Source organism: Lygodium microphyllum, chromosome 22, assembly GCF_053477565.2.
Source record: "Lygodium microphyllum isolate KBCC chromosome 22, Lygodium_microphyllum_v1.1.10, whole genome shotgun sequence".
NCBI lineage: Eukaryota > Viridiplantae > Streptophyta > Polypodiopsida > Schizaeales > Lygodiaceae > Lygodium > Lygodium microphyllum.
In genome coordinates this window covers 15,909,312-15,928,878 of record NC_141156.1, presented here as the reverse complement: position 1 = coordinate 15,928,878, position 19,567 = coordinate 15,909,312, and the positions used below count along the sequence as shown (strand labels likewise).

The window sequence follows — 19,567 nt, the reverse complement described above, 5'->3', positions numbered from 1 at the left end:
CTAACTGATATGGTTTGATTGTCAGGCACCTTCTGCATCCACGAATACTGACATGCAAGAGAATGAATTCCTTCTTAAGCAAATTAAGGCACCCGAGTTTAGTGGACCAGGGATAAATGTCTTAACGGAGGTAGAGATATGGATTGAGTCGATGAATAACTATTTCTCTACTACGGGGAGGACTACTTGTGCCAATCAAGCAATGATATCCAAACTTAAGTTGGTTGGCCAGGCTTGAATATGGTGGAAGTAATGGTGCAAAGATCAAGGTATTTCTAAAGCACCTGTTACTTGGGCTGAGTTGAAAGATGTTGTACGGGGACGATACCTTTTGCCAACCTGCCAGACTTTGAGGATGAATGAATTATTCAAGCTCAATGAGCTGGAACTAATCTTGGAAATCTACTACTCAAATTTCCTAACCCTAGTAAAATACGCACCACCTATGGATATCACGTAGCAAGTATCCAAGTTTTGGGATATCCTGAACACTCCTCTGAACTACCGTCTTGAAGCAATGCATCCAACAGACCTGCAATATGCATTACTTAGAGCAAAGGCAATCATCGAAGAACGTAAACTGAGCAATTGTGTTAAAGATGATTCGTGAGATCAGGACAAGAGACGCCACACCTTTAGAGAGATAGGGCACATCCCTAGGAGATGTCCTAATCATTGATGCTTCCACTGCAATGAGCTAGGGCACATCCAAGCAGACTTCCCTAACTTAAGCCCGGAATATATTGAGCCTCCAAGAAAACGAAGCTATACAACTGTAGTCTTTGGTTATATAGAGAAATCAGATGTAGAGGAAGACCTGGAGCCTACTACACCTCTTCAGGATTGTTAGAAATCCTAAAAGTTCTATCGACATGTGACCCAACTTGTGTTGGAAGAAACTTTACTCTTGTTGTAACCATAATTATCCTGAGTAGTATGAGTTGCATCTAATTGGGGCCTAGAATTTGCAAATGATTAGAGATACTCTAGGAAGGAATGACAGTTATAACTTGCAATAATTTTTTCTTAAGTGTTCTTCTCAACTAATATAGATGAGTTCTTGCCAGAATGCCGAAGTTTAGGAGTATTGTTTAATATTACAAGCAAAGCCAATTGATCATGGATCTCAGTCCAGATCTAAAAAGAGGAGAATTCAAAAACAAAGTTTTTGCAATAAAGGACCACTTCAAACTGTCGAAAGGATCCTAGGATAATTTGGTTTAAAAAAGAAAATCCTTCCAAGGATGACTAGGAATCTTGTGACTCCAAGTAATAAAGCTTCGCGTTATTTCTATTGCAAAGAGCTAGGTCATTTCAAAAGAGAATGTCCAAAGAACCCTTAACACCGATGCTCCAAGTGCCACAGTATTGGACATATCCACATCCATTGTCCCAACAAGACTCGAAAAGACATTGAGCTTATAAGAAATAAAGTTGCACAAGCTTCAGTGATCTAGAGCCTACAGGAAATTATTTGATACTTAGGAAAAACCTAGAAGATAGTCATGGGATGTAACTACAATAAACTTTTCTCTTATAATCCACACTGGGATATTTAAAATACAATAAGTTATTATTTCAAAAGACTGCATGCTTATGAGTGGTCAAAGTGTTGCAATAAATGTATGATGGGTCATACCCCACAGGTTTCAGAATTAAACCCCCAATTTCTCTCGAGATGAGGACATACCGATTTCTCTAAGGCGAGAATGTAATATTTCCACGCAATTAAATATTAGTTTGTTAGTTTGAAAGTTAGTTAATCAATTAATAAGTTAGTAAGATTACTAAAGACTAACGAAAGTAAAAACTAAATAACGTAAATAATTTAAAAAGTCTATTTAATTAGAAATATATGTTTTAAAAAATAAAAGTCTTAATTTGATATTTTTCTCATATTGACAAGTTTGAAAGTTAGTTAATCAATTAATAAGTTAAAAAGATTACTAAAGACTAACTAAAGTAAAAACTAAATAACGTTAATAATTTAAAAATTCTATTTAATTAGAAATATATGTTTAAAAAATTGAAAGTCGTAATCTGATATTTTTCTCATATTGACAAGAACCGTAGCCACCCTTCATGGAAGTTACAACGTGAACAAGAGTTATCAGCCATATAAATCACTAGTATTAATGTGTATACTATGGATGGTCCAAAACTATTAGATTTTTGGGCAAAAACTAGCATATTTTAGATATTTTAGACATTATCTGTAAAAGATATGGAGATTTCTAGAACTGGATGTCATTTTTAAATAAAGGCAAGTGATGTTTTAGTTAGTTTGAATTTTTTTTTATAAAAAAAGAGATTGGCAAAATTTTGCATGCCGTGGTCGCAATTTCTAGGCAATAGAAAATACTTCAAATAGGGAGAAAGAGAAGGAGTGATCTAAAATATTTCTAAACAAGTGTCTTGAAGTTTTAACCCCCTTTTGGAGCCAATAGAATCATCAGATTTATGATTTGAGCATCAAAGTAGTGATTTATCCAAGATCCCCTCCACCAAGACCTCTTTTTCTCAGCCACAGACCCTCTTCTCTAATTCACTCTAAATATGAGGCATGCGGAGGCAGAAGAAAGTCCAAGGAGACCCCCAGAGACTGTGAGAGAGAAATAGAAGGATACTCCTCCAAGAGATTACGAGAAGGAGCTTGAGAGAGAGAGAGAGAGAGAGAGAGAGAGAGAGAGAGAGAGAGAGAGAGAGAGAGAGAGAGAGAGAGAGAAATGAGTTACCCTAAGAGGCTATAAGGGAGAGAGTTAGCTCAATTCCCCCTATCTTACAATCCTCGATTGGGCCACATTCTCTTACGCTCTTCCATTTCAAAATCCATTCCTTCCTTATCTCTTGAATCTACTTGCGGACAATGGTCCCCCTAGCGAAGAATGTCATGTGCAGATGGCATTCCTACAAGCAGCAACGAAGCTTCGGGCAAAGGCATCACTATCAATCCAGCTGTGATACCAGTCATAAGTAATGTATTTCTAAATTGATTGATGCTTACTTTGATTCTCGTATGAGATACGTTAGGCCCCATACTATGATGTACGAGTATAGGTCATGGAAAAGGATAAATTTCATCTCACATATTCGAAAGATGGAGCTTGCAAAGTGCATGTATCAAGGGAAGTTAATTGCACCTAGTTACATATGGCTTATTTGTTGATAGAACAATTACAAGGAATAATTAGTCACAGGTTATGCATGGTATAATCATAATAAGAATGCCATTAAAATTTTTGGATACAAGTGTTCAATAAATTTTGCATAGAATCACTCTTTGATCCCAAGGGGGAGAGTGAATATGTGATGGAATTGTGATCACATCTATTCTTGGATTGTTTGGGAAAGATACAATCGGTTTTTTTAGGTTGATCGAACAACTCCCTAAATGCTTGTACATTCAACTGATTGTTTGATTGTGGTTTTGATGATTACTCCAAGTAGTTGTGATTGATGGTAAATTCATGGCGAGGGTCTATGATGAAAAATTGCCATGGGAAATAAAGGAATTCTTTCTTCGAAGATGATATTAGTATGATTGCCTTGATTGTGCTTGATTCTTAATTAGATTAATTAAGGAATGATATTTTACACGGGTGGATCATCTCCAAGGTCATGCCACATTTCAATCTAAGAGAGCACTGCTCGATTCACAAGCCGAAGGTTGAGTGGTGAAAAGGCCATCAACAAAAATTGTGTCTCACTCCTAGATTGCTTGGGTTCAGTGGAGCCTTGGACACCCCTTGCCAAGTCTGGGGAGGAGCTGGAGATTGCTGTGAGCCCAACGTCTGTGGCGTTGGAAGATCCTATTCTAGATAATGGATGGAAATTATATTGACATGTGATTTGGACTGGGTACTTCAGTTGGATAGAAGGGATACAAAATTTCTCTTGTATGGGTAGGATGCAAAGACTAACTTGGAGATAAGTTAAGGAACTTGTTTCTCAAATCGCTTTGTATTCGTGTTTGTGCCATAAATTATGTGAACAAACCCCACTCCCTAAAAGGCCTAATTAAGGAAGGTGATTTTAAATGTCACACATAAATGTGATAGGAACTAATTAGATAACTAAAGAATGCCTATTGAGAGAAGGGAGTGGGCGAAATACCCGAGGGGTCTGTCCTATGGTAGGGTGGTCCCAAAATGAATGGCAGTCTTCTCACAAGGTTTTACTGCCATTGGACCTTTAGGTATTGTTAGGTTAGAACCAATTCATGATGTTTGAGGGGACCGAAATGGGACTATGCCCTATGGGGAGAGAGGTTGAGCAGCGCATCCCTCTCGTTTTTTATTCTCTTTGAACCAAGTGTGGCATGGGTCTGCTTTGGTTTGGGTATCTCTGTGTAAAGTAGGATGTCTAGGACTCGATACTAGAATGCTATCAGAAGACCGTAACCAGTAAGGACTCAAGTTTCAGGTCGATCCTAGTGGATTCGCCGTGAATGTTCTCTTGCCAAAGGTAGACTCGGGAAACCCTATGCGACAAACCCTATGACATTCCATGGGAGTGCCGCGCGGCATCCCTTAGACTCGTCGCTTGATGGACCCCTAAAAACATGCCTAGAAAATCGATAGGCGATCACGTTAGAGTTGGTATAAAAGCAAAACTTCATAATAATGTGTGACTGATTAATGCATGGTTTGTAAACATATCCTATACAGAATACCATGAACATTGACCTTCTGCACCCATGAACACTGACATGTCAGAGAAAAAAATCCTTCTTAAGCAAATTAAGACACCTGATTTTAGTGGAGAAGGGATAGACGTCACAGTGAAGGTAGAGATATGGATTGAGTCAATGAATGACTATTTCTCTACTACGGGGAGGACTACTTGTGCCCATCAAGCAATGATAGCCAAAATTAAGTTGATTGACCAGGCTCGAATATGGTGGAAGTAATGGTACAAAGATCAAGGTATTTTTAAAGCACCTATCACTTGGGCTCAGTTGAAAGATGCTGTACGCGGATGATACCTTTCGCCAACCTACGAGACTTTGCAGATGAATGAATTCTTCAAGCTCAAGTAGCTAGAATTAACCTTGGAAGCCTACTACTCAAAGTTTGTAACCCTAGTAAAATACACGCCACCTATGGATATCACGCAGCAAGTATCCAAGTTTTGGGATAGCCTGAACACTCCTCCGAACTACCGTCTTGAAGCAATGCGTTCAACAGACCTGCAAGATGCATTACTTGGAGCAAAGCCAATCATCCAAGAAGTTAAACCAATCAATTGTGTTCAAGATGATTCCCGAGATCAGGACAAGCGATGCCACACCTGCAAACAGATAGGGCACATCCCTAGGAGATGTCCTTATCGTTGATGCTTCCACTACAATGAGCTAGGGCACATCCAAGCAGACTTCCCTAACTTAAGTCAAGAAGATATTGAGCCTCCAAGAAAACGAAGCTACACAAGTGCACTCTTTGGTTATATAGAGAAATCAGATGTAGACGAAGACCTGGAGCCTACTACACCTCTTCAGAAACTGTTAGAAATCCTAGAAGTTCTATCAACATGTAACCCAAATTGTGTTGAAGAAACTTTACTCTTGCTGTAACCATAGTTAATCGGAGTAGTATGAGTTGCATCGAGTTGCATCTAATTGGGACCTAAAACTTGCAAATGATTAGAGATACTCTAGCAAGGAATGACAATTATAACTTGCAATGAATTTTTCTTAAGTATTTTTCTCAACTAATATATATGGGGTCTTGTCAGAATGTCGAATCTTAGGAGTATTCTTTAATATTACAAGCACAGCCAATTGACCATGGACCTCAGCCCAGATCTAAAAAGAGGACAATTCAGAAACAAAGTTTCCACGATAAAGGACCACTTCAGTCTACTAAAAGGATCCTAAGAAAATTTGGTTCAAAAAAGAAAATCCTGCCAATGATGACTTGGAATCTTGTGACTCCAAGTAATAAAGCTTCGCGCTATTTCTATTGCAAAGAGCTAGGTCATTTCAAAAGGGAATGTCCAAAGCACCCTAAACATCAATGCTCCAAGTGCCATAGCATTGTACATATCCACATCCATTGTCCCAACAAGACCTGAAGAGAACTTGAGCTTACAAGAAATGAAGTTGCACAAGCTTCAGTGATCTAGAGCCTATAAGAAATGATCTGATACTTAGGAAAAACCTAGAAGATAGTCATGAGATATAACTAAATAAACTTTTCTCTTGAAATCCAAACTCAGATATAGGAGAGAGAGAGAGGAGTTACCCCTAAAGGCTACAAGGGAGAGAGTTAGCTCAATTCCCCTTATCTTAGGATATTCGACTGAGCCATATTTTCTTACGCTCTTCCATCTCAAAATCCATTCCTTCCTTATCTCTTGAATCTGCTTGCAGACAATGGCCCCCAAGCAAAGAATGTCACATGCAGAGATGCCCATCCTACAACGAGCAACAAAGCTTCGGGCGAAGGCATCACTATCAATGCAACTGCGGTACCGGTCGTATGTAATGCATTTCCAAATTAATAGATGCTTACTTTGATTCTCGTATGAGATATGTTAGACCACATACTATGATGCACGAGTATAGGTCATTGAAAGTGTTAAATTTCATCTCACGTATTCGAAAGATGGAGCTTGGAAAGTGCATGTATCAAGGGAAGTTAATTGCACTTAGTTACATATGGCTTACTCATTGATACATCAATTACCAAGAATAATCGATCAAGGGTTATGCATGGCATAATAGTAATAAGAATCACATTAAAAATTGTGCATGCAAGTTTTAAGTAAATTTCGCATAGAATCACTCTTTGATCCCAAGGGGGAGAGTGAATATGCGATTGAATTGTTATCATGTCTATTCTTGTATTGTTTTGGAAATGATATAATTGGTTGTTTTTGATTGACCAAACAACTCCCTAAATGCTTGTTCATTCAACTGATTGTGGTTTGGATGATTACTCTAAGTGCTTGTGATTCATGGTAAATTCCTAGCGGGAGTCTCTGATGACAAATTGCCATGGGAACTAAAGGAATGTTTTCTTGGAAGATGATATTAGGATGATTTCCTTGATTCTTAATTGGATTAAGTAAGGAAGGATATTCTATGCGGGTGGATCATCTCCAAGGTCACACCGCATTTCAACCCAAAGTCCAATGTCTATGGCGTTGGAAGATCCTATTCTAGATAATGGATGGAAATTATGGTGCCATGTGATTTGGACTCGGTACTTCTATTGGACAGAAGGGGTACATAATTTCTCCTGTATGGACAGGAGGCAAGGGCAGGAGACAAAGATTAACTTGAAGTCAAGTTAAGGAACTTGTTTTAACTTGTTTCTCAAATTTCTCTATATTCATGTCTGTGCCATGAATTACGTGAACAAATCCCATTCCCTAAAAGGCCTATTTAAGGAAGGCAATTTTAAATGTCACACATAAATGTGATAGGAGCTCATTAGATAACTAAAGAATGCCTATTGAGGAAAGTGGGTGGGCGAAACCGTGGACAGGTTGGGAGGGTGTTTCCAAAGAATGAGCAAGCTTCTCATAAGCTTTTACTATCATTGGACCTTTAGATATTGTTAGGTTAGAACCCGATTCATGCCATTTTAGGGGATCGGAATGGGACTATGTTCTATGGGGAGAGAGGTTGAGAAGCGCATCACTCTCGTTTCCCATTCTCTTTGAACCAAGTGCGGCATGGGTGTGCTTCGGTTTGGATATCTCTGCCTAAAGTAGGATATCCAAGAGACCTTGACCACTAGTGACTGAAGTTTTAGGTTGATCCTAGTGGGTCCACCGTGAATATTATGTTGCCAGGCAGACTCGAAAAAGCCTAGGCGACAAAGCCTGTGACATTCTATGGGAGTGATGAGTGGCATCGATCAGACTCTGGACCGCTAAAAACATAGCCGATAGGCGAGTACTTTAGTGTTGATATCAGAACGAAGCTTGGTAAAGATGTGTGACTGATTCATGTATGGTTCATAAACATATCCTAAACAGAATAACCTAACTGATATGCCTTGATTGTCATGCATCTTCTCCACCCACCAATACTGACATGCAAGAGAAGAAATTCATTCTTAAGCAAATTAAGGCACCTGAGTTTAGTGGAGAAGGGATAAACGTCACAGGCAGAGGTAGAGATATGGATTGAGTCGATGAATGACTATTTCTCTACTACGGGGAGGACTACTTGTGCCTATCAAGCTGATAGCCAAACTTAAGTTGGTTGGCCAAGCTCGAATATGGTGGAAGTAATGGTGCAAGGACCAAGGTATTTCTAAAGTAGTTGTCACTTGCGCTCAATTGAAAGATGTTGTACACGGACGATACCTTCCACCAACCTGCTAGACTTTGAGGATGAATGAATTCTTCAAGCTCAAGGAGCTGAAATTAACCTTGGAAGCCTACTACTCAAGGTTTGGTGACCCTAATAAAATATGTGCCACCTATGGATATCACACAGCAAGTATCCAAGTTTTGCCATAGCCTAAACACTCCTCCAAACTACCATCTTGAAGCACTGCGTCATCCAATAGACTTGCAAGATGCATTACTTGGAGTAAAACCAATCGTGCAGAGAGATAGGGCACATCCCTAGTATATGTCCTTACCGTCGGTGCTTCCCCTGCAATGAGTTAGGGCATATCCAAGAATATTGCCACCGTAACTTAAGCTCAAAAGATATTGAGCCTCCAAGAAAATGAAGCTACATAAGTGTAGTCTTTGGTTATATAGAGGAACCAGATGAAGACGAAGACTTGGAGCCTACTACACCTCTTCAAGATTGTTAGAAATCCTAAAAGTTCTATCGACATGTGACCCAACTTGTGTTGGAAGAAACTTTACTATTGTAACCACATATAACCCGAGTAATATGAGCTGCATCTAATTGGGACCTAGAACTTGCAAATGATTAGAGATACTCTAGCAAGGAATGACAGTTATAACTTGCAATGAAATTTCCTTAAGTGTTCTTCTCAACTAATATAGATTGGGTCTTGCCAAAATGTCAAAGTTTTGGAGTATTGTTTAATATTACAAGCAAAGCCAATTGACTATGGACCTCAATCGAGATCTAAAAAGAGGACAATTCAGCAACAAAGTCCTCGTGATAAAGAACGAGTTCAGTGTGCTAGCTGAAAGGATCCTAGGACAATTTGGTTTAAAGAAGAAAACACTGCAAAGGACAACCATGAATCTTGTGACTCCAAGTGATAAATCTTCACGTTGTTTCTATTGCAAAGAGTTAGGTCATTTCAAAAGAAAATGTTCAAAGCACCCTAAAAATGGATGCTCCGAGTGCCACAGCATTGGACATATCCATATCCGTTGTCCCAACAAGACTCGAAGAGAACTCAAGGTTACAAGAAATGAAGTTGCGCAAGCTTCAGTGATCTAAATCCTACAAGAAATTATCCGATACTTAGGAAAAAGCTAGAAGATAGTCATGAGATGTAACTACAATAAACATTTCTCTTATAATCTAGACTCGGATATATCAAATACAAGAAGTTGTTGCTTTAAAAGAGTGCATGCTTATGAGTGGTCAGATTGTCGCAACGAATGTGTGATGGATCTTACCTAACAGGTTCTAGAATGAAATCCCCAGTTTCTCTCGAGATGAGGACATCTTGATTTCTCTAAGGGGAGGAGAATGTAATATTTCAATGCAATTAAAAATTAGTTGATTAGTTCAAAAGTTAGTCAGCTAATAAGTTAGTAAGATTACTAAAGGTTATTTAAAGTAGAAACTAACTAACATTAATAATTAATGATTTTTATTTACTTAGAAATATATGTTTTTTTTAAGAGAGTCGTAATCTGATATTTTTCTCAGATTGATAAGGACCATAGCCACCTGTCATGGAAGTTACAACGTGAACGAGAGTTATGAGCTATATAAATCAGTAGTATTAATGTGTATAGTATGGATGGTCCAAAAATATTAGATTTTTGGGCAGGAACTAGCATATTTTAGATATTTTAGATATTATCCAAAAAAGATATGGAGATTTCTAGAACTGGATATCACTTGCAAAAAAGGCACATGATATTTTGATTAGTTTAGGAGATTTTATTTTTTAAAAACAGAGATTATTGGAATCGTGTGGGTCGCAATCACAGTTTGTAAGCAGTATACATCACTTCGAACAAGGAGAAAATGAAAGAGTGATCTGAAAGATTTCTAAACAAGTGTTTGGGAGTTTAACCCCCCTTTTGGAGCTAGTGGAATCATCTAATTTATGATTTGAGCATCAAATGACTTATTTTTCCAAGATCCTCTCCACCAACAGCTCTTTTTCTCAACCACAAGCTCTCTTCTCTAATTCACTATAAATATGAGGCATGGGGAGACACAAGAAAGTATAAGGAGATGCCGAGAGGTTGCAACAGAGAGGTAGAAGGATACTTCTCCAAGAGATTACGAGAAGGAGAGAGAGTGTGTGTGTGAGTGAGAGAGAGAGTGTGTGTGTTTGTGTGTGTGTGTGTGAGAGAGAGAGAGAGAGAGATAGAAACAGAGAGAGAGGGAGAGAGAGAAGTTACCTCGAGAGGCTGCAAGGGAGAGAGTTAGCTCAACCCTATCTCGTGATCTTTGACTGAGCCATATTCTCTTACGCTCTTCCATCTCAAAATCCAATATTCCTTTGTTATCTCTCGAACATACTTGCGGACAATGACCCCCAAGCGAAGAATGTCATGTGCAGATGGCAATCCTACAACCAGAAACGAAGTTTCGGGCGAAGGCATCACTATCAATCCAACTTTGGTACCAGTCGTATGTAATGTATTTCCAAATTGATAGGTGCTTACTTTGATTCTCCTATGAGATTTGTTAGGTCCTATACTATGTTGCACAAGTATAGATCATCCAAAAGGATAAATTTTATCTCACATATTCAAAAAATAAAGCTTGCAAAGTGCATGTATCACGGGAAGTTAATTGCACCTAGTTACATATGGCTTATTTATTGATAGAGCAATTACAAGGAATAATTGGTTAGGGGTTATGGCATAAAAGCAAAAAGAATGACATTTAAAAAATTTCATACAAGTGTTAAGTAAATTTTCCATAGAATCGCTCTTTGATTCCAAGGGGGAGAGTGAATATGGGATGGAATTATTATTACGTCTATTCTTGTATTATTTGGGGAAGATACAATTGGTTTTTGTTGGTTGATCGAACAACTCTCTAAATACTTGTACATTCAACTCTCTCTTGTTGGACTGTGGTTTGAATGATTACCCCAAGTGCTTTTGATTGATGGTAAATTCATGGTGGGGGTCAGAGATCACAAATTGCTATGGAAAATAAAGAAAAAAAATTTTGGAAGATGATATTAGGTTGATTGCCTTGATTGTGCTTGATTCTTAATTGGATTAATTAATGAAGGATATTTTACACAGGTGTATAATCTCCAAGGTCACTGCACATTTCAACCTGAGAGAACACTGCTCGATTCATGGGACGAAGGTCAAGTGCTGAAAAGGCCATCTACGGAAATTGTGTCTCACTCCTAGATTACTTGGGGTTATTTGAGCTCTAGAGACCCCTTACCAAGTCCGCGACAGAGCTAGAGACTACCGTGAGCCCACGTCTGTGGTGTTGGAAGATTCTATTCTAGACAATGGCACTACAAGATATAGACCTTATAGCGACGTTTAAAGCAACGAAAATACAAACAACAAAATTTGCCCCCGTCGTCGCAAAAAGCATCGTTATTGACGACGCCATGGAATCGTCGCTATTAGCGTCGCTATATGCGTCGCAAATGCGACGCATATAGCGACGCAAATAGCGACGCATATAGCGACGGTTATGTAGAATTTGCGACGCTGATAGCGACGACAATAGCGACGCCTGCAGTAAATTTGCGACGCAAATAGCGACGGTAACAGAGGAAAAAAATTTTTTGTGGCAGGGCAGCAAGCTGCCCTGCCACATATAGCACTGTGTGCTGTATGAGAGCCATACAAAATAGTTTCTGCACTGCTGCATACAAAGCGTTTGCAAACAAAAAGAATCTATACTGAAATCATAAAACTGATAGATGAAATAAATACATGATATCGCATAAAATGCGATTGGTACAATCATAAAACAATATCACTAATACATAGAAAATGTCTACATAGATCGGGCGACTAAAAACTAAAGGTATGTGAGCGCTAAGGATCCGAGGGCGAGCTACAAATCGTCGTCCCCCGAAAGCTCATCCCTCTGCAAAGGAGCATCAAACGGATTCTGCAGAAAAAGAAACAACATATCAATCCACCATACAATAATGCATTCAAATATCTCATGGTAACTATGGACATGAAAGATGAGAGACTTACTGCGCCGCCGCGTCTGTACAATCGGTCGATCAATGATCTGAGACCGTGCCTCTCTGCATATTGAGTCTCAAGGCCTTGCGGATCGCGATTTGTAATGGAGTGCTGCAAAGAAAACAAAATGCTAACTGTTAGAAATATGATTGTCAGTACAAATAATATCTCAAAAAAACAAATAAGCAAAACAAAAGAGAAACTTACAAAGTCCTCCAAATATGTCCTGTGGCCGCCACTCCCAAGATGATGTACCGATCCGGCCTCGATTCGTGCCCTCGCCGCCTCCCGCTGCTGACTCCAACGTCCCGGCGAATTTGTAGTCTCCTCCCTCAGTCGGCGCCAGTCCTCTGCATCTAACCACTCGGGCTTTGGAGCCCCACTCTTGATTGCCTTGCGTGCGTCGGATCGTCTATGTGACATGTATGCACGCATGCAATCCATCATCCAGCCCGTAGAGAATCTATCCACTGCGGCTGGCACTGGGAACTCCTCATGCAAGGATGCTACTATGTACTCCTTGCTCCCCTCCGGTATGTTCCTCCCATGATCCAGGACGTTGTGCCGAAAAACTTGTTGGCACAACTCCCTCATGCGAGCTATCACCCTCCTCCCCTCATCATTCATGATGATAGCTCCTGACCTGCCATCCACTAGGTATCCATAATCCCTAGGAGTGTGCCTCGTATGGGCCCTCTCCCATCTCCGTCCACGCTCCTGGGCATATCCAGGAGACCCCTGAACATCCGGTGTACCGACGGGGGTACCCTCTCCCGGAGTGCCACTGAAAGGGGTGCCACCAGAGGGGGTGCCACCAAAAGGAGTGCCACCAGAGGGGGTGCCACCAAAAGGAGTGCCACCAGAGGGGGTGCCACCAAAAGGAGTGCCACCAAAAGGCGTGACATCTGCCGACGGCTGCGCAAAAGCCGGAGTAACTGGAGTGGACGTCCCCACAGGTGTGACAAATCCTGGAGGTGACCGAGCTCTAGCTGAACGACGAGACGGAGACACCGCGTCCGTGTCTCCATAGCAGCACCCCCCTGATCCTCCTGCAGTCGCAGTCCCTCCCTCTGGCCCAAGTCGCGAGCGTCGAGATCGTCTGCTCGAAGCTGAAGCATCTGATCGCACTGAAGCTGATCTAGCAGAGCGCCCTGACGAAGAACGAGACAGCTCCTGATCTGCTATCTCTCTGAATCTCGTGAGCTGATCTGGAGACATACGTGCCATCATCTCCTGAAACTCCTCATCGCTCATCCCTCGACTCATCCTGAAAATAAAGATACCTGCAGAGATAAAAAATAATGTTAGAATAATCAATTGAAACTATACAAAGCGCATTAATATAAATCATTTTTGAAAAATCCATCTTAAAATGCATATCTTATCTACCTTTATGGAAGATCTAAACAACGAATTGAGTAATACAATTCTCCAAGAATGAAGTATTCTATGGTCCCATGTTAATCTCCTGACATAACTCTGCATACACTGGAAGGTCGATAGACATGTCACCACAAAAGAACGAGTCTGCCTCGTTCTCAAAAAATTCTACGACTTCTGTATTTCCATCATTGTTAGCCGATGCGGTCTCCAAGCTTGCGGTGGCCTCCACCCCTTGTAATTTCGATCCCTCTATTTGCATATATTCTTCATCTATGCCTGGAACATCGCTTTGATCGTATACTCTCGCACCTCTAGGAGTTGAAGGTATAACATACCACCATCGAGGTTGTCGGGGATTTGGATAGAAGATTACCTGTTCACAAACACTTACAAACCGTCTTCAAACCATTGTGACATAAAGCATGTCGTATTACAATTAGCAAGCAAATGACTAGAAGATTACCTGTTCACAATGTGCCGGCAACACAAAGGTGTCGCGCAAATCCGTCCATTTTTTTTCGGAATCTATTTCGAGAAATCCAGATGGACCTCGTCGAACCGTTGCGCCAGCTCCTCCAAGTACCACTTTGAACCACTGCACATCAAATATTATCATGGAGAAGCTACGGTAATCCACCGTAATAATACTTTGCAAATTCCCAAAATACTCCATCTCATCCACAACCGTGTTCGGATCCGTTGCTCGTCGCCGGCTCTCTTGCTCAAACCTTGCCATGACACCACAGTCCATTGTGGAGCGCATTTTGTCAATACGCTTCACCCGAAAATGCCGTCCGCGCGACCACGCTGCACTATATATTTTGTATTGCACATTGAAACACTCAAATTAGATGTAGCAAACAAATTCAGATACGACACATTCTAAACCCCTCATTACCTTTGGACTACATCCCCTCGAGAACTCCCACTCCTCCATTGAGACCTCTGCCCCTTCGCTGGATGCTGCGATCAAGGCTCCATGCAACCATCGTGTTGACATAAACCGCGGCATCTCCTCCATGCCTTCGGGATATCGAATCGGTCGGTGACGCGTACTGCGTCGGAATTCAGCTCGCGCTTCCTCTCGATCTTGCCTTGCAATCTGGTACTTGGCGAGCCACGTCTCCATGGAGGCATGGTGCAACATACAAAAGCGATTCACTTTCTCTTCCATTGAGGCATCCATTCTTTTTTCTACCCCATTTCCAACCACCACATCTCCAGTCAGCCTGTCATCGTCCTTGAGCGTCCATAGCATTTCATTGTCTGGTTCCACCGTTGGTAGCCATTGTGAGATATGCACTAATGCCTCTGACACCAACCAACCCTCCGCCATGCTACCTTCCGGACGAGCTCGTTGTCGCACAAAGCCTTTCAGGGTTTTCATGAAGCGCTCCAGGAAGAACATCCATCGCGTATGGACAGGTCCGGCAATCTCCACTTCGTCCACAAGATGCACAAGAAGGTGAACTTGTATCGTGAGCATGCTAGTGGGCAGGTATTTCTCAAAGAGACAGACCGTCTCAACTGCTCCCCGCCTTGCGGATTCAATAGAGGACGTCTTAATCTCTTTCTGTGAGATCCATTGCACCAAAGTCGACAGCTTGTAAATGGCCCCGCGAATTTCTGGAGTTAGGCATCCCGCGATCGCGATCGGTAGGACAAACTGCCACAAATGAGAAAGCATTAAGAATAATGGTCACTTTTCAAATTTCAAAATGTCCACGCTAATTAAAATCCATTCTGTTCACAAACCTGACATATCTTATGCCAATCATGGGATTTTAGCCCAGACATTTGGTCATCTTTAGAAAATGCGGACCTGAGAGAACGCATCATACCCGTCGGAGTGCGGATAGACTTGATTACTTGCTTCACAATGCGCTCTTCTTTGGTAGACAAAACCCAGGGAGCGCGAGGAAGCTGCACTCCCCCTTCAGCACTCGACTGCGGCCAAAGCGCCTCCATCTTACCTACCTCCTTTAAATCCATTCGTGACCCTATAGTGTCTCTCTTTCCTGTGATGTGGTCCCATAGCAAGCTGCCCACATTTTTGAAAATATGCATGGGATCCAACAAGTGGTTGACCTGTAAGTGGGTCCAATATGGCAACTCGTAGAAAACTGAGAACCGTCGCATTCCATTTGGATGTGATTCCGGGTTTACCATTTTCAGCTCGTACCAGCTTGCAGCGTTCATACGTGCTGGAGGTCGTCCAAGAAAACCTTCCCTGAGTTCATGATCCTCCGGCAAGAAAGTGGCGTGTCCTTGATATACCATCTTCTTCATGGTTCGTGACCTTTGGGAGTCTAACTGTGGCCCACACAATGGACATGCATGATAACCTGAGGTAACGAGACCTGCAAGGCGATCCACGACCTAGTGAATACTTGATTGAATGAAATAAAATATAGATATTACCGGCGTGAAGAAAGGTCTGCTCACCTGAGCACTCTCCCAATCCCGGAAAGTCATGCATCGTCCACATGAGAATGGCTCGAATGTTGGCTGACCGCCGACCATCGCGCCTGCTCATATCTTGCACCGTGACCCCCTCCTCCCACAAAATCTTAAGCTCATCGACTAATGGACGAAGATACACGTCCATATTTTTTACTTTGTAGCGGCCCGGGACGAGCAAGCTAAGGATGAGATGTCCTTTCTTCGTAGAAAGCCATGGAGGAATGTTGTAGTTGACAAGCACTATAGGCCACACACTGTAAGAAGTCGAGCGCAGACCGAATGGGTTCACACCATCCATGGCGAGACCGAGCCGAAGATTCCTTGGCTCTCGCGCAAAGCTTGGGAAGGTAGAGTCAATGTGGCTCCATGCGCGCGAATCTGCTGATATTCGTTGCACTCCATCCGTAGACCTATTCTGCACATGCCACGTTGTCAAGCTTGCCATGGCAGACGTGCGAAACATGTGGTTTATGCGGGGGATGAGCGGAAAGTGTCTGAGGACTTTTTGAGGGATGGTCTGCCCTTGCAAGTCCTGTCGATACCTGTGAGCACCACACTTTGGACATGTCTCCATAGTCTCGTATTCATCTCGAAACAATATGCAGTCGTTGATACATGCATGGATGTTATTGTAGTCCATGCCAAGCTTCCGTAAAACATGTCGTGCATCATCACGAGACTCAGGCATGGTGTTTGCAGGTGGCAATATATGATATTTCAATAACCTGAAAACATCATAAAACACCTTGAAAAATCCATCCATATTTACAATAATACTGTTTTTAAAAAAAACAATGAAGTCTATATGCAAGGTATCTGAATAACTCAGTCACACTCGTATCGCTCCAACCGTATTTCGCTTGCACACTTAAGAGTGCAAGCAATGTCTTCAACCGAGATACTCGGCACCCATCATATAATGGTATGGATGCTTCCTCTCTAAGCGGGTCAGATGTCTCAACATCCATGGGAATCAATGCATCGATCATTGCCTCCATCTCAGGCTCCAAGATTGTAGGCAAGTCGGGAAGGTTGTCTGTCTCCTCTGGCATTGACGATATAGATGGGCCTTGCGAGTGGTCTATTGGCTCCTGCCATCCATCCATCTCACGTCCATGAACTCTTCTAATTGGCCGCAAAGGGTGCACTCCCCCTTGGGTCGAGACATCACCCCCCTGGACACAAAATTTGCCAACAAGACCCAATCTTATTGTGTATGGTTTTCAATTAGCTTGAGAGTACAATGCATGAAAAATGCTAACTTGAAAATACCGTTTGCTGAAAATCTGCAATCGCCTGATCAATAATCTCAGGTTGAAACTCGCCAAATCGTCGTACGTGTTCTATAGACAATCGGCGTTTTCGTCTAATTGCCAACTTGCATTGAGAGCAAGGACATGGGACACACTGATTAAGATACGACTCGCGGTCTTGAACAATAGGACCTTCTTCGTTTGCCATCTTATCTACATTACAGCAAACGAGGCTTAAATGGATAGCTTTTTGGAGATGTACGTCAACTTGCAAGTTGACCATAAACCTTGCATTGTATATAGTAGTCGAGAGATTTTCCGATGTTATATCTCGGCCTTGTATCATGCTCAACGATTTGTTTGTCCCGGTAGATAATTTTTTGTTATATCTCGGCTTTGAGTATAAGTAATCCATTTTAAAATTAATGCGCGCGATCTATGAAATTTTACAACTATAGAAATAAAATTTATTTCAATCAATTCTACTCATAGTCATAAGACCTGAGAGAAATTATCCTATACTCAATTTAAGGGATCTCCACTTCTATAACAATAATTTTGGGTTAATTTTGATGAAGTACGTGGCCGTATGCAAAGCACATTGCATACCATTATCGATACGTATATTATCTTAAATTTCATTCCCTTCCCTCTCCCTCTCCCTCTCCCTCTCTTTCTCTCACCCTCTCCCTCACCCTCTCGTTCTCTTTCTCTCCCTCTCTCATTTCCTCCCTCCTCCTCCCTCTCCCTCTCCCTCCCTCTTTCTCCCTCTTTCTCCCTCTCCCTCTCCCTCGCTCCCTCTCCCTCCCCCTCCCTCTTTCTCTCCCTCTCTCATTTCCTTCCCCTCCCCCTCCCTCTCCCTCTCCCTCTCCCTCTCTTTTTCTCCCTCTCCCTCTCTATCTCTCTTTCTCTCTCATTTCCTAAACAAGCAAAAAATAAAGTGATTTAAACATCCTCCAAGCAAAAGGGAGAGGGAGAGATACAATGCACTCTCCCTCTCTTTCTCTTTATATCCCTCTCTCATTTCCTTCCCCTTCCTATCCCTCTCACTCTCTTTCTCTCTCATTTCCTCTCCTAAACAAGCAAAAAATAAAGTGATTCAAACATTAAACAAGCAAAAGGGAGAGGGAGGGAGAGAGAGAATGCACTCTCCCTCCTTCTCCCTCTCTTTTTCTTTCTCTCCCTCTCCTATTTCCTCCCCCTCCCTCTCCCTCTCCCTCTATTTCTCTTTCTCTTTCTTTCCCTTTCCCTCTCCCTCTCCCTCTCTTTCTCTCTTACTCTCTCGTTTCCTCTCCTAAACAAGCAAAGAAGAAAGTAATTTAAACATTAAACAAGCAAAAGGGAGAGAGAGAGAGAGAGAATGCACTCTCACTCTCTTTCTCTCCCTCTCCCTCTCTTTCTCTCCCTCTCTCTCCCTCTCCCTCTCCTTCTCTTTCTTTTCCTCTCCTAAATAAACAAAAGAGAACGATTTAAACCTTCAACAAGTAAAAGAAAGAGAGAGGGAGACTCACCAATGAGATATGGCGAGCGTGGGCGGCTTCTCTTTGCAACGAGGGCTCCTCCTCTCCTTCGCGAACAACGACGGTGGCGGTGGCGGTGGCGGCGGCAACAAGTCTCTTCCTCCTCTTCTTTCACAAAGCCTTGGCTCTCTCCCTCGCTCTCGCTCTCAAAAGGCGAAGAAAACAAAATGAAAACGGCGCTCTGGTTTCGGCCGCGCTTTTTTTCCCTGCGGCGTCAAATAGCGACGCAATATTTGCGACGCAAATAGCGACGCCAATAGCGACGCCGATAAACGCCGTCGCTAATCGGCGTCGCTATTGCCCCAGTCCCTTGTAGTGTGGATGGAAATTATGATGCCATGTGATTTGGACCAGGTACTTTTCTTGGATATAAGGGATATATAATTTCTTTTGTATGGGAAAGAGGCAAAGATAAACTTGAAGATAAGTTAAGGAACTTGTTTGAAATTGTTTGTGAAATTGATATGTATTTGTATCTGTGCCATAAATTACGCGAAAGCACCCCGTTCCCTAAAAGGACTAATTAAGGAAGTTGATTTTAAATGTCACACATAAATGTTATAGGACGTAATTAGATAACTAAAGAATGCCTATTGAGGGAAGCGGGTGGGTGGAACCCTCGACGGGTCTATC

At 41.8% G+C, this 19,567-nt stretch overlaps 1 protein-coding gene and 1 long non-coding RNA gene across 2 annotated transcripts; both read right to left on the bottom strand.

Annotated features, from left to right (window-relative positions):
• Window positions 1-12,113: 12,113 nt before the first annotated feature.
• LOC148016920 (uncharacterized) lies at window positions 12,114-12,620 on the bottom strand. The gene is made up of 3 exons (XR_015687877.1): window positions 12,523-12,620; window positions 12,325-12,426; window positions 12,114-12,232 (listed from the first exon to the last, which is right to left on the bottom strand). It is a non-coding gene; the product is annotated as an uncharacterized LOC148016920 (long non-coding RNA).
• Window positions 12,621-13,762: 1,142 nt separating this feature from the next.
• Window positions 13,763-14,314, bottom strand: LOC148016919 (uncharacterized). The gene is made up of 2 exons (XM_087662710.1): window positions 14,162-14,314; window positions 13,763-14,071 (listed from the first exon to the last, which is right to left on the bottom strand). The coding sequence occupies exons 1-2, from the start codon at window positions 14,312-14,314 to the stop codon at window positions 13,763-13,765; spliced, it is 462 nt and encodes a 153-aa protein (XP_087518836.1).
• Between the last annotated feature and the right edge of the window lie 5,253 nt (window positions 14,315-19,567).